At 39.9% G+C, this 15,190-nt stretch overlaps 1 protein-coding gene and 1 non-coding gene across 2 annotated transcripts; one reads left to right on the top strand and one right to left on the bottom strand.

Annotated features, from left to right (window-relative positions):
- The first annotated feature begins 38 nt into the window (after window positions 1-38).
- On the top strand, window positions 39-1,954 carry LOC101299568. Its single transcript, XM_004295892.1, has 4 exons — window positions 39-45; window positions 522-1,030; window positions 1,211-1,412; window positions 1,530-1,954. Exons 1-4 carry the CDS (start codon window positions 39-41, stop codon window positions 1,952-1,954), a joined length of 1,143 nt encoding a protein of 380 aa, XP_004295940.1.
- Window positions 1,955-14,208: 12,254 nt separating this feature from the next.
- LOC101303494 lies at window positions 14,209-15,169 on the bottom strand. Its single transcript, XR_184261.1, has 3 exons — window positions 14,861-15,169; window positions 14,621-14,732; window positions 14,209-14,342 (listed from the first exon to the last, which is right to left on the bottom strand). It is a non-coding gene; the product is annotated as an uncharacterized LOC101303494 (transcript).
- Window positions 15,170-15,190: the final 21 nt, after the last annotated feature.

Here is a 15,190-nt window from a genome sequence, read left to right as displayed (position 1 = left end):
GGGAATATAGTTAAGTCGATACCGACATTTCACTTAACATGGCAAGTAAGAGAACGTAATATGATTAATGACCTAACGACATTGGCTTAACTGTGAGTGCATTCATCTTTAGTCATTGACATTGTTTTGGGGTGATTGAAGCGTATCTAGTGGTGGAGAGAAGTTCCTAGCTATTGTTTCTCTCATATTTACATCCATATTCACTTTTTAATATTCTGTTTTCAGCAGTACTTCTGTTTTATCTATTTTTGTTCATCAATCAAACCAACTCCGAATACCCTCAAAATTTGTGTGGTAGTCCGCCACTGTGTCTAGTTACTGTGTACTTAATTTCATAATTTTTGGTTGAGTCTAGATTAGCTAATTAATTAGGTTTCTGCTCCTAGGTCGAGTCTGCCAGATTTCTAGTTTACGCGTCTGTTTGTGTTTCTTATGTGTTTAAGTCTTAGCATCACCAATCCTCTGCGGGTAATGACCCCTATTTGCCGTTTACTACATTGATATAATTGATTTGATAATAGGGTATCTTTGTAGGTGCTTTTGCGCCTATCATCTCTCCCTCTCTCACGTCCCCCGGAAAGAAAATCGTCATGCAGATGCCCTCGCCCAGCTAGCCATTGGAGGGCCCGGGAAAGGCAAAAAGAAGGCAAGGATTGAAGTGCTTGGACAACCAAGTATCAGCAAGACAATCTCTGAGATATTCATGGTCGAGGCAGGACCCCGAGAGCCAACGTGGATGGACCCCATAATCGAGTTCATGAAGGAGGGGGTGCGCCCGGAGGACAGGCGGCAGGCACGAAAATTGCAATCGAGATGTGCTAGGTACACCCTCATGAACGGGAAGCTATACCGTAGAGGTTACAATCTCCCAAACCTCAAGTGCGTGACAGAGGAAGAAGGAGAAATGATCATGGGAGAAATTCATGAAGGGGTGTGCGGGAATCATTTTGGATCCCGGTCGTTAGCACACAAGGCGCTACGCACAGGGTTCTTCTGGCCCAACATGGGCGCCATGGCAAATAAGATGTCGGTGAGATGCCGTAAATGCCATTTGCATGCCAACGGGATACATTCCCCTTCCATTGCCCTATCAATATTGTTGTCACCCTAGCCTTTTGCACAGTGGAGCCTTGATCTCATCGGGATACTTCCAACGGCTCCAGGGCAGTTCAAGTACGTGATAATGGCTGTTGACTATTTCACAAAATAGGTGGAGGCAGAGCCCCTGGGGAAGATAACCACCGAGTGTGTGAAGAATTTCCTGATGAAGAACATCTATTGCAGATTCGGAGTCCTGGAGACAATCGTCACGGACAATGGTACACAATTCAATAATCACCATCTGATTGAATTCACGAAGGACATGGGTACCAAGATGGTCTTCGCGTCGGTGGCACACCCGCAGACCAATGGTTAGGTGGAGGCGGTTAACAAGATAAAAAAAAAACTCCTGAAAAAGAAGTTAGACGACGCAAAGGGTTTGTGGGCGCAAAAACTGTTAGAGGTATTATGGGCAATCAAAACCACAGCAACAGAAGCAACGGGAGAAACTCCTTTCAGCATGGCCTTTGGCACGGAGGCTGTTTTGCCAATTGAGACATCAATACCATCAGGAAGGGTCGAAAATTTCGACGCCACAACCAATGAGGAGGGTCTCCGTTTGAACATTGATTTCATCAAGGAGAAGAGGGAGCGAGCAGATTTACACAACCAAGTCTACAAGCAACGAGTTGCACGTCACTATAATAATAAAGTCAGCACCATAACATTGGGACTGGGGGACTGGGTAATGAAGAAAATTATGACCAAGACGGTAGCCCTGGATCCAAATTGGGAAAGGCCGTACGAGATAGTTGAAGAGGTCGGCCCAACAACTTTCTTTCTCCGAGATCAGGATGGGATAGTCACCGGGCGCTCTTGGAATACAGAGCACTTGAGATTCTACCCCGTGTGAAGTGGGAACGAAACCCATCCTAAAATTTACATTTGTAAGTATTGCGGCCCCCGGGTAGGACAATAGATCCCGGAGGATGCCTTCATTCGTTTTGAAAGACTTTATATAAGAATGGGGAAGTTAAATTCAAATTCTAATAATAGTAATCCACCGGGAGACATAAGTCAATTAAATCCCGAGTAATGTCAAACGGGACGGTAATCCACCTGGAGGCATAAGTCAATTAAATTCCGAGTAATGTCAAACGGGACGGTAATCCACAAGGAGGTATAAGTCAATTGAGTACCCAGTGTCGAGCAGGTAAAACCGAGAGGTAAAAGTTATTTAAGTCCCCAGTAACATCGAGCGGGATAGGTATAATACAAATATGTAGCACAAGAAAAGCAAGTAATAAAATTAGAGGCATAATATATTAAAACTCGCCATGCCGGGCGTGTACCACCAATGGGAATTTACAAAAATCACCGGGACATGTAGTAACCAGGTAGGGCACGAGGCCATTGTCTTACAAAAGCAAAAAAAAGGGGGTAAAATTACAATTTATGCCTCCTGGTCGTCTTCTTCCTCGTCCCTGGATGACTCGGCCTGATTGTCGTCCTCCTCGACGCCCTTGTCAGCGGCCTTCTCGGACGGCTCGCCTGTCTCCTGAAGCTCTTTTTCAGCAGCTGCCTTGGACTTGGTCTCCCTTTCCCTGGCCTCCCGGGCAACGATCACGTCGGCAGTCATCTTCGTTTTGTCCAGATACCCAAGGCGGCTCCATTCGCCAAACTTCTCGGTGATCCCACTATCCTAGGCGACCTTGAGCATGGCCTTGAGCTCGTCCTATTCCTTAAAATTCGCCACGGCAAGCTCGCCCTGAAAGGGAATCTGACCTTGCAGGTCGAGAATCTGGTCGTCTTTTTCCTTCAGCTTAGCCTTTAGCTTACCATTCTCCCGCTGAAGCGCGTCGTTGTCGCACTCTAAAGCTGCCACCCGCTCGGCTTTTCCCTCAAGGTCCTAGGTATGAAGGTTGAGCTTCGCAAGCTTGTCAGCCAGCGAGAGCTTCTCTTTCTTCTCGGCCTCCAAGCTTTTCTCCATCCTCTTCTTCTTGGCCCGGAGGTAGGTGATTTGGTCATTTAGGCTAGTTAAGCGCTCATTCATCTCGTTGGAGTCTTCGCTGGCATCGATGGCATACACGACGAAGAGGGCCCGCAAGAGTTAAAAAAGTTAAAGAGTATAGCATCCCCGGTAGTAAGCTGGAATAAGAAGGGAGACGGCTACCTTCATCATCGCCTCTCGGGCGTATTGCCGGTTCTGCTGAGGAGTGTTAGACCCCACCCTGATCCGGTCCAGCTCGATTCCCTTCAGATCGCCCACCATGTCGCGAACGAACTTCTCATCGGCACATCCATACTCGTCCAATATCTGCCGATTGGGGGTCTTGCATATCTGGGGAAGAGCGGGGGCGAGGGCGCCCAGGCTTACGAGTTCGCCGGTTGAGGGACCTGCTGATTTCTGCTTCTTCAGAAGTGGAGAGGCCCTAGTCACACTCAGGCCGGTCAAAGTCACAGTGTTGTCCCGCTGAGACTTTGACTTCTTGGACGAGAGTTTCTTCTTCTTCTTCTCGCCCAAGTTGACGTTGACAACGTCACCGCTCCTCCCGGGCTCCTCCGTGTCATGAGGCGGCTTCCCGTACCCTTCGTCGGGAATCTCCATGAGCACGGGCGTCTCTGAAACCCCGGCGGTAGACTCTACCACATTCACTTCAGTGTGTGAAGCGGTTTTTACTACCTCCAGGAGGTCATGCAGCAAGTCCAGGTCTGAAGCCATGTCGCGCGGGTCTGAAGCCCTGGGAACCTTGGCTGCCAGCAAGCACAACAGTTAGTAAAGCAACAGAGAAACAGAGAACAAGTGCAAGTATAAACAATAATTGAGACAATAAACGGGAACCCCACTAGGCATTCGGCCGAGTTCACAGTGAACTAGCACGCCTCACCGGGTTAAGTTGTACGAGCTACGATCTTCGTCCGAGGGCCATGCAGCAAATATCCGGCCAATTCGTTTCTTCTCGATTTCTGATAACGAGAAGGACTGATCTCGGATATACCTGAACCGGTTGGGCACGATATATGTGGGGAAATTCCTTTGCCACCGACCCCCGACAAGCACAACCTTCGCGCGCCAGTTGTTGTTAATGGAAGTAGGCAGATCCGTAACGGGAGGCAAGTAATCCCGAGCGGAGAAGGAAACACACTCGGCGCAATTCTGCTTTTTCGAGTATGAGAGGCGGTAGAGAGCTCGGAACTCGTTGATAGTTGAAAACCCCATCTCAGATAAGTAATACAGGCAGCCAAGTGACAACAACTAGCGCCATTGGTTTGGGGGAATCTGCCCGGGAGCTAGCTGAAGCATGCTCAGTAGGTACTGCACGCACTGAGGAAGCGGGAGAGAGAAACCGTTCCTAAACATGTGCTCGTGCACAGCAACGAAGCCATCTCTTAGGCAGCACGCCAACTCGCCCTCGTAAAGGCCGCAAAGAGTAATCGTTTCCGGGATGCCCCAGTCTTCGCGGAATTGTTTGATCTAGGCCGGGGTCATGTTGCCCTCTGGTTCGTCACACACAGTTCTATCCTCCAAAATATGTCGCCTGGCTGAGTTGATGACGTTCGTCATCGGGACACCATGAAAAACTCCCTCTGCCCAATTCACTTGCCGGGCGGGTACGCCAGTCGAAGACGGTTCACCCGGGCGGGATGGCCTACTAATGTACTCCTCCATCCTCTCGTCGTCATCTATTATCGGTCGAGAGGATGTGCTAGCCCCACTTAAGTCTATTGTACTCCGGGAATCCATCTACCATAGTATAGCAAATCCTAAGGTCTATTAGTGTGCGCCGCCGGGAGCAAGCGCAAAGAAAAACAAAAAAACACAGCCTAAATTCAGAAAGCCCTAGAATCCTATAATTCCCAGTTTCACCCAAAACCATACAAAAACAATACAAACGCAGAGAAAGCCAAAGCAAAGGCAAAAGCATAAACAAGAATCAATGGAGCAGAACAAAGCGCAACAGAATGAAGAAAACCTTACCAGATATTCGACGTCGTAGCAACGCTGGCAACGCAGACGTCGGGAAACACCTCGCAATCGCAGAGCACAAAGAGAGAAGCAGAGAAATCAGAGAGCAAAAACGCAGAAAAACCAGAGAACAACAGAGAAACACAGAGCAGAGAACAGAGTAGAGTGAGTGAAGACAAAAAACAAAAAAAGGGGAAGGGTTTATACATGACCAGCGAGCAGTCGCCTCGATCCACGAACCGACGCATTAAAAAACCAGTACCCAAAACCGAGGCACCCCTAGCCAGCTGATCAAACCGCAGGATGATGCCACGTAGCTTAACTGCCGTAGCTTCTTGAAGAAGGAAACAGTGAAGCGACATGCATTAAATGCTTGGCAGTTGTCCAGGAATATTGCGACATCTGGCGAGCATACATTTAATGCCCCTACCCCTGCTATGCGCAAACTCCCAAGTATAAGGCCAATCTCGGGTGATAGTCACCGAGATAGTAATACGCAAGTGTAAGACCAGTCGGGTGAGAGTCACCGAGGTAATAAAATGTAAGTGTAAGACTAATCTCGGGTGAGAATCACCGAGATAGTAAAACATAAGCGTAAGACCAATCTCGGATGATAGTCACCGAGATCGTAAAACGCAAGTGTAAGACCAGTCTCGGGTGAGAGCCACCGAGATAGTAAAACACAAGCGTAAGACCAATCTCGGTTGAGAGTCACCGAGATCGTAAGACCCAGCGTAAGACTGACCTCGTAAGGCCAAGGAACGACCCATCCCGGATAAGTGTCCCTGAGGGAAAGCATGTAACAACTGCTTCTCGAAATGTTAAGTCTCGGATAAGTGTTCCCGGGATACCGGGGCAGGGCAATTTACATCATCCCTTTAAAAACGAAGCAAGTGGCTTGATAAACCACGGACGACGTTAACACCCAGTCACTCGAGTAATAACACCGGATGACGAAAGGGTTCGCTACCTTTGTCCATGAAAGACTGTAACACCCGTTCAACCCACGTCATGTGTTCGGACTTAGGGGGACTATGGGCGGGACACACTTGAAATATACTGGTCTACTGGCTTATTTTAGCAAGTCCCTACTCAAGATGTGTCTTGAACGAGAACTTGGGGGGACATGTAGTCGGTTGTGCATAAAACAACCTCCCAAGCCCGTAAACCGGCAGGCATTCCACCACAACTGAGGCCACCCCGAAGTATCCACCAATAAGTAGGGTGGGCCAGGCCCGACCTTGGCGGCAGTATTGGGCTGGGAGTGGATTCAGAGGGCATAAGGGAGCTGGATGTAAAACAGTAGCAAAGACAGTTGTCCCACATCGGTTTTTAGGTGAAGAGAATCCACTCTGGGACATAAATATGGCCCAGCCACTAGCTTGTCAGGTATAATAACTACCCCCTCAGTAATTACATTCAACCACAAAATACTGACTTAAGCTTCGAAGAAGGAAAGACCGGAAGCTCCCGGTCCCCTTTGTTATTGCAGGTCAGCGGGAAGGCAACAGACAATCCACCAGGCATATCATTAGCTTCTGCGAATCCATCCGGGATTGTGCAAAAACAATACTAAAATATGAAATAAGTTCATTACATTACCAAAATCATGTTCTAAATTCAATCTTTTTTTCTTTTTCTTTTTTGTCTAAATTCAATCCATTAAATAAACATATTAAAATAACATTAAAGATAATCAAATGCAAGTCATTAAAGAGAATCAAATAGCTAGGCAGATATAGGTTGTAAAAAAAACTAGGCATCAACTTAATGACACTAATGCCCTCAAACACCTAATAGACAAGAAAATTTCAATCATTCCATAATCCATCTAAACCTCTCTTTTTTTCTTCTTTTTTTTTTATAAAAAAAAATACATATATATATATATATTAATAATTGATGACGTGGCGTGTCAGAGGCTGAGGTTGCGTGTCAGTCAACGTGTCGGAGGCGTGTCGCTGTGTCGGCCATGTCGCACACTCCGACACTCCAGGAGTGTGAAGTGTTCGTGTAACATAGGTTGCGAATATAATTCACCTCGAAGTATGCAATGGGCTTAAAGCATGAATTGAGTTTGTTAGCTGAATTTTTGGGTATCGACAAACTTTAATATCTCTATTACTTTACATTTAATTGATCAATTTAAAAGCTCTTGTATTAATTCATTATGTTTTGTCTTACCTGATCAAATTTTCTGGATCCGACACTAATTACAACAATCACTGAAGTTAACATGGGTACATGCATGGTAGCAAGCAAGTCATGCCTCCAAGATAGTTCTATACAGAATAAACCACCACTACAAAAATTAATTCAGTTAGCCACGGCAAAATGCCGTCGCCAAAAGTCATTCTGCCATTGCAAAAGACCAACGGCGACGGCGTGGCTACGGCATTTTTCCCGTCGCCTTTGAGGGCGTGGCCATTGCTTTTGGCGACGGCAGTGAGCCGTCGCCACCGTATTGACGACGGCACACAGCGACTGCAAAAGCCGTTGCGAACTAAGCGACGACAAGTGGCTACTGCTTACTCCGTCGCAAATCTCATTTTGGCCACGGTAAAATTGCCGTCGCAAAGTTTTATTCATGAATTAAAAAAAAAAAACTGGCATGCAAAAATTGATGACAGGTTTTTTATTTTGGAATTAAAGCTGTACAGAATGAATCAGACATATTGAAAACAAATTATTTGCATTTAATTTCACTCATGAATGTTACACAAGAGTTTAAAAAGATAGTACAATGTACATTTGTTCCTCTACTTCAAGATAAGCTTTGCAGGATTTTCCTCAACCAATTACTCTAGTGTTTGCAAGCCTCCTCTTAACAGATTTGACTGTTTAAGTAACTCTTACCAAGTTTGGTTGCTTTGCAGCCTTGACCTAACATATGAGTATTGCACCCCAAGTAGTTTCTACACATAGAAAAGTAAAACTTATTTAGCTTGAGTTGGAACATACAAATCACACATTCAATATGTGATTATAAGAAATTAATATTGCAGTAGCATTTCAGTTATAGGAGAAAACAATTAGAATGTACAATGCAAAGAACAGATCTGATTAACATTGTGAGCCCAGAGAATGCCAATATCTTGATGTTTCTAAAGCAAATAAAATTTTACTATATAAAAAATGGAACACTATAAGAATGGGGCATACGCAACCCTCATGCTCCTATATCCACTAATAAGTTAGTGTTTACATACAAATCCAAACATTTCTCAGAGTGTACTCAGTGAGGTGCATGATCAATACCTGAGAATTCACAAGCTGATTTTGGCAAGATAACACCTACATTTGGTCATACACAATATTTCTTACGGGATGTAGATTTAACCTGCAAATATAATCATTACCAGTGATTAATAGTATAAATAACTACTCAATAGATTAGTTAGTACAAACATCCATAAATATGAAAGCATGACAAGGAAAAGGGTAATAGAAAACTGAACTATGCCAAAGTTCCTCTAATCCTTCACCTCTGTCATGCTCTTCCACATTGTTGTCAATCTTCTCCGGATCCATGGAAATAATTAGGTACTCAATTAATATGGTGACATCAATTTAAAACTTGAAAATATATCTAGCAAGCGAAAATTCAAGGCTTATAAAGATTTTACCTTACCTAGCTGGATTAGGTAATCCACATCAACCGTTTAGATGGACGACAATGCTAAATAGTTCTCCTTGATATATATTCTGCAAAAGTGCGACCTCTGTCTTTTCCATGCAATAAAAAGCTTCAGCTACTAAGGCAAGAAAATCAAATGCACCGGAAATTAGACAAGTCATTTTGGTGACATTAGAGCACAAAACTAAAATGCACAAGGAAGCTTTTGACCTACCAAAACGACATTTAAATATGACATATACATTATGCATAGTCAGATAAACAAGCAACAAATGGATATACAAAGCATAGTTCAATGCTGGTAATTTTAAGTTTGTTAATATAGACCTTACCAAGTAAGCTTATCGAGTCCTTACATTACCAAAAATGAGAACAAGTATAGTGGAGTTCAAGTTATTTTCTTTGCAAACAGAAATGTTTCAATATCCTTAAGTACCAAACATACAAGGCAGACAAATAAACAACATTAATGAAATCATCAAAGGCATAACACTACATTAGTATTGAGAACAAGACAGACAAATAAACAACATTCATGAAATCATTAAAGGCATAACATTACATTAGTATTGAGAACAAGAATTCAATAACAGGATAGGAAAGTTACCAGGAACAAGGGAACAAAATTCCTTAAGTACCTATCTTTGCTTCATAATTCTATCCACAAGAATAATATTCGATGCCTTGATATCACGTTTTTGGACTGCCTGCAAGCTAAGAATAATTTTAGTACCATAGATTATCATCTCAAGGAAAACTATGCAATTCATTTAGGGTTCCACTTGTGTGCCTTAAGGTATCAATACCTAACCAGTTTTGACTTGCTATAGCATGTTAAAGCAAACTAACACCGTTAAGTCTCTCTATATCTATAGTTTTCATTAGAATATCTACCATTCAGATGAGCAAAATCACACAAAAGTAGACTTTCTGGAAATCAAAATGATTTTTGAGACTGTCTACAACTATCATAAGAAACACCTACTATTGTCATGAAAAATATCACAGAAAATGTTGCAAGTAGAAAGATACATTTAACATAAGACACATCTACTGTTTTCAATAGAAAACTAGACTTTCTAGAAATCAAAATTGTTCTTGAGATTGAATCAACCCAATGTAAAATTTGCAACTCTACATTTAACATAAGACACATCTACTATTTTCATTACAAATCTCTACCATTAACATAAGCGAAATCAAAGAAAAGTAGACTTTCTGGAAATCAAAATTGTTCTTGAGATTGAAACAACCCAAGGTAAAAGATGCAAAATCTACATTTAACACAAGACGCATCTACTATTTTCATTAGAAATGTCTACCATTAACATAAAAGAAATCAAAGAAAAAGTAGACTTTCTGGAAATCAAAATTGTTCTTGAGATTGAATCAACCGAAGGTAAAAGTTGCAAAGTCTACATTTAACATAAGACACATCTACTATTTTCATTATAAATGTCTGCCATTAACATAACAGAAATTAAAAAAAAGTATACTTTCTGGAAATCGAAATTGTTCTTGGGCACCCTTGTTCTTGAGATTGAATCAACCGAAGGTAAAAGTTGCAAAGTCCACATTTAACATAAGACACGTCTACTATTTTCTAACATAAGCAAAATAAAGAAAAGTAGACTTTGTGGAAATCAAAATTGTTTTTCAGAATGAATCAACCCAAGGTAAAAGTTGCAAAGTCTACATTTAGCATAAGGCACATCTACTATTTTCATAATAAATGTCTACCATTAATATAAGAGAAATCAAAGAAAAGTAAACTTTCTGGAAATCAAAATTGTTCTTGAGATTGAATCAACCCAAGGTAAAAGATGGAAAGTCTACACTTAACATAACACACATCTACTGTTTTCATTACAAATGTCTACCATTAACATAAGCGAAATCAAAGAAAAATAGACTTTCTGGAAATCAACATTGTTCTTGAGATTAAATCAACCCAAGGTAAAAGTTGCAAATGCTACATTTAACATAAGACACATCTACTATTTTCATTAGAAATGTCTACCATTAACATAAGAGAAATCAAAGAAAAGTACACTTTCTGAAAATCAAAATTGTTCTTGAGATTGAATCAACCGAAGACAAAAATTACAAAGTCTACATTTAACATAAGACAAACCTATTATTTTCGTTAAAAATGTCTACCATTAACATAAGCGAAATAAAAGAAAAGTAGACTTTTTGGAAATTAAAATTGTTATTGAGATTGAATCAATAATTGAAAGTGAAAGTTGCAAAGTCTACATTTAACATAAGACACAACTACTCTTTTCATGAGAAATGTCTACTATTTAGATGAGCAAAATCATAAAAAAGTAGACTTTCTGGAAATCAAAATTGTTCTTGAGATTAAATCAATAAATGAAGGTGAAAGTTGCAAAGTCTACATTTAACATAAGACACAACTACTCTTTTCATGAGAAATGTCTACCATTTGGATGAGCAAAATCACAAAAAAATAGATTTTCTGGAAATCAAAATTGTTCTTGAGATTGAATCAATGAAAATTCACAAAATGAAAATTGACCGTCTGATGTAATCATTATTGTGAAACATGGCTATGGTATAAAATTCAACTGGATTCAACAATGTTCGGGGCTCGATCAAAACGGTCAACCTTAATTCGTCTTCACTTATCACACGAAAACTATCTTACCTACCTCTTCGTTTCCTAGTTTGGTCGATTCTTCAACATAATAAAGTCTCACATAGATGAGACATAACCACCCATGTAAAACTTTGGGTACGTTTATCACCCGAGGATAGGGCTCTCCTTATTGAAGCATAAGCGTAAATAGAGTTGACCGTTTCGATTGGGGCCTAAACATTAGCGAATTAAAGTGATTTTTCTACTGTAGCCGTATTTTACTATACCAATCACACCTTATTTCACGAGATTTTTGAAAATTTTGCTTTCTCTATATAGTTGGTTCACAAAGTTGTACATTAGCGTATAACCTACCAAACAAGTTATACCACATTAGTAGACACGTTATGATTCCAATGACTAATATTCAAAAAATGAAAATTGACCGTCTGATGTGATCATTATAGTGAAACATGGCTATGGTATAAAATTCAACTAGATTCAACTATGTTTGGGGCTCGATCAAAGAGGTCAACCCTAATTCATCTTTACTTATCACACGAAAACTATCTTACCTACCTCTTCGTGACCCAGTTTGGTGGATTCTTCAACACAATAAAATCTCACAAAAATGAGACATAACCACCCATGTAAAACTTTGGGGACGTTTACCACCCGAGGATAGGGATCTCCTTAGTTAAGCATAAGCGTAAATAGAGTTAACCGCTTTGATCGGGGCCCAAACATTGGCGAATTAAAGTGATTTTTCTACCCTAACCGTATTTTACTATACCGATCACATCCTATTTCACGAGATTTTTAAAAATTTTGCTTCCTCTATATAGTTGGTTCACAAAGTTGTACACTAGCATATAACCAACCAAACAAGTTATACCACATTAGTAGGCACGTTGTGATTCCGATGACTAAAATTCAGACGCAATTGTGAAGTGGGTCTCGCCAGTGGTCCGTGACATTTTTCGGTGAATTTTTCCGACACCGGAGCTATTTTCTATGCATTTTTAAAGTTTTGAAACGGTGGGAAGAAAAGTAAAACTTTAATGACATAGACAAATTAGTGACTTAGAACGAATAAGGTCGTGACATGTGGCAATTAGTGTTGAATTTTCAGAAAAGGAATCCTCCCAAAATGGAAACTTACCATTCCTTTTATAGTAGATTTCCATAAATAGTAACTTTCATTTTTAGAGCATAACTATCTCCCTAAAATGGAAACTTACCCTTCCTTTTATAGTTGATTTCCATAAATAGTAACTTTCGTTTTTAGAGCATAACTATCCCCCCAAAATTGAAACTTACCCTTTCTTTTATAGTTGATTTCTATAAATAATAACTTTCGTTTTTAGAGCATAACTACCCCCCGAAATGGAAACTTATCCTTCCTTTTATAGTTGATTTCCATAAATAGTAACTTTCAGAAAGTCTACTTTTGCATGTCAATTAGCTCAAGTTATTAGTAGACCTAACTTATGTTAATAGTAGACTTTGCATCTTAGAGTACTTGATCCAACTTTGAAGAACAATCTCAAGAACGAATTTCCAGAAAGTCTACTTTTATATGATTTTGCTCATCCAAATGGTAGACATTTCTCATAAAAAAGTAGCTGTGTCTTATGTTAAATGTAGACTTTGCAACTTTTACCTTTGGTTGGTTCAATCTCAAGAACTATTTATATTTCCAGAAAGTGTACTTTTCTGTGATTTTACTTATCTAAATGGTAGACATTTCTAATGAAAATAGTAGATGTGTCTTATGTTAAATGTAGACTTTGCAACTTTTGCCTTTAATGGGTTCAATCTCAAGAACCATTTTGATTTCTAGAAAGTCTACTTTTCTGTGATTTAGCTCATCTAAATGGTAGACATTTCTAATGAAAATAGTAGATGTGTCTTATGTTAAATGTAGACTTTACAACTTTTGCCTTTAATGGAATATCAAGAACCATTTTGATTTCCAGAAAGTCTACTTTTTTATAATTTTGCTTATTTAAATAGTAGACATTTCTCATGAAAATAGTAGTTCTGTCTTATGTTAAATGTAAACTTTGCAACTTTCACCTTCATTTATTGAGTCAATCTCAAGAACAATTTTGATTTCCAGAAAGTCTACTTTTTTGTGATTTTGCTCATCTAAAAGGTAGACATTTCTCTTGAAAATAGTAGTTGTGTCTTATGTTAAATGTAGACTTGCAACTTTCACATTTGGTTGGTTCAATCTTAAAAACCATTTTTATTTCCAGAAAGTCTACATTTATGTGATTTTTCTCATCTAAATGATATATATTTCTCATGAAAATAGTATATGTGTCTTATGTTAAATATAGACTTTGCAACTTTCACCTTCTATTATTGATTCAATCTCAAGAACAATTTTGATTTCCAGAAAGTCTACTTTTTTATGATTTTGCTAATCTAAATGGTAGACATTTCTCTTGAAAATAGTAGTTATGTCTTATGTTAAATGTAAACTTTGCAACTTTCATCTTCAATTAGTGATTCAATCTCAAGAACAATTTTGATTTTCAGAAAGTCTACTTTTTTGTGATTTTGCTCATCTAAATGGTAGACATTTCTCATGAAAATAGTAGTTGTGTTTTATGTTAAATGTAGACCTTCCCACTTTTGCCTTCAATGAGTTCAATCTCAAGAGAGCATACAAGATGAGTTAGTTTCTTACAACGAGATCGATTTTAGTAAGAAATTGACATATCGATGAGACAAGAGAGAGAGATCAACGAGACAAAGGTGTTCAAATTGTTTAAGTTAGAGAGAGAGAGAGAAACTAACCCCGTTAGTGAGAGAGTGAGAGTTAGTTTGAGATTTAAATTGGATGATCAGTCAAACAGGTAGCAGGTCATCATTAATCTAGTTGGACCAATCATAAGCAACCATGTGGTTAAGGTATCCATACCTTAAGGTACACAAGTATTTGCCATTCATTTAATAGATAAATTGTAAACAAAACACTGAAAGATCCCTGGAAGGAACTCACAATTCATGATATGTTGTTCCTTTTGCAGAGCCAGTAGCTATTTTCAATTTGATTTCCCATTCCAAAACAGTTTGTCTTAGTCCTGCAATGCATTGTATTCATCTCAACACCATTTAAAGAAATCAAATATAGTCATAAAGCCTCATTCACAAGTGAACTAAAGAACTCATATACAAGCAACCTCTCAGTCCCCTTAATGCAGTGCCCAACTAATGAAACTAGAAGTTGAAATTCTCATCTTATCTTGCTTATTGCAGATGCTTAAGCCAAATTATAAACAAATCCTCCACACGCACAACATCCAAACATCTATAGTCAAAAATAGATTGACTGCATCTGAACCAAAACTTGTTTACTTACCTTAGCCCCAATTTTGACATTTTTGCCTTCAATTCCAAATCCATAGCTCCAAGGTTCATAATTAAACCCACAAGAGAACCCTAGAGGTAACCCATTAGGTTTACTACCGCATCTGAACCAGAAAACCCCAAACCAATCAGTTCACACAAGAAAGAAATGCAATTAAATTCCATCAATTTTAGGTCTTAGAAGCAAAACAAGAAGATGACAATGACGAAGTGAGAGAGAGGGGGTTGTTACCGGTGAGATTGTTGGATTTGATATTCGCATAAGTGCGGCCGGAGTAGATCTCGATTTGTCAGGGTTGACGACGATAGCCTGGGTGTAGATGTCAATAGGGAGCTCAAAGTGGTCGTCGATGGAGGCTTCGTTATTTCCCAGATCGAATAACCCGAGAAGTAAAAGAGGTTTTGAGTGGAAGGGTTTGTCGAGGACAAAGCTGTAGGCTTGGTACAAGCAAAGGTTGTGGGTTGAAGGGTTATTGTGGGCTGTGGGATAGATAGGTTTTGTTTTGTGGAGAGATAGAAGAGCGCAAGTGTTTAAGCTGTGTAGTTTTTTTTTTTTTTTTTC

The sequence above is a fragment of the Fragaria vesca genome, linkage group LG3, assembly GCF_000184155.1.
Source record: "Fragaria vesca subsp. vesca linkage group LG3, FraVesHawaii_1.0, whole genome shotgun sequence".
Taxonomy (NCBI): domain Eukaryota; kingdom Viridiplantae; phylum Streptophyta; class Magnoliopsida; order Rosales; family Rosaceae; genus Fragaria; species Fragaria vesca.
This window is presented reverse-complemented; position numbering and strand designations above follow the sequence as displayed.

Bases quoted from the DNA above. Each gene is read 5' to 3' on its own strand.
- LOC101299568 (XM_004295892.1), top strand. The intron at 1,031-1,210 runs GTGAGATGCCGT...TTCACAAAATAG, and splicing joins CCATGGCAAATAAGATGTCG to GTGGAGGCAGAGCCCCTGGG. The intron at 1,413-1,529 runs GTTAGGTGGAGG...TCAAAACCACAG, and splicing joins GGCACACCCGCAGACCAATG to CAACAGAAGCAACGGGAGAA.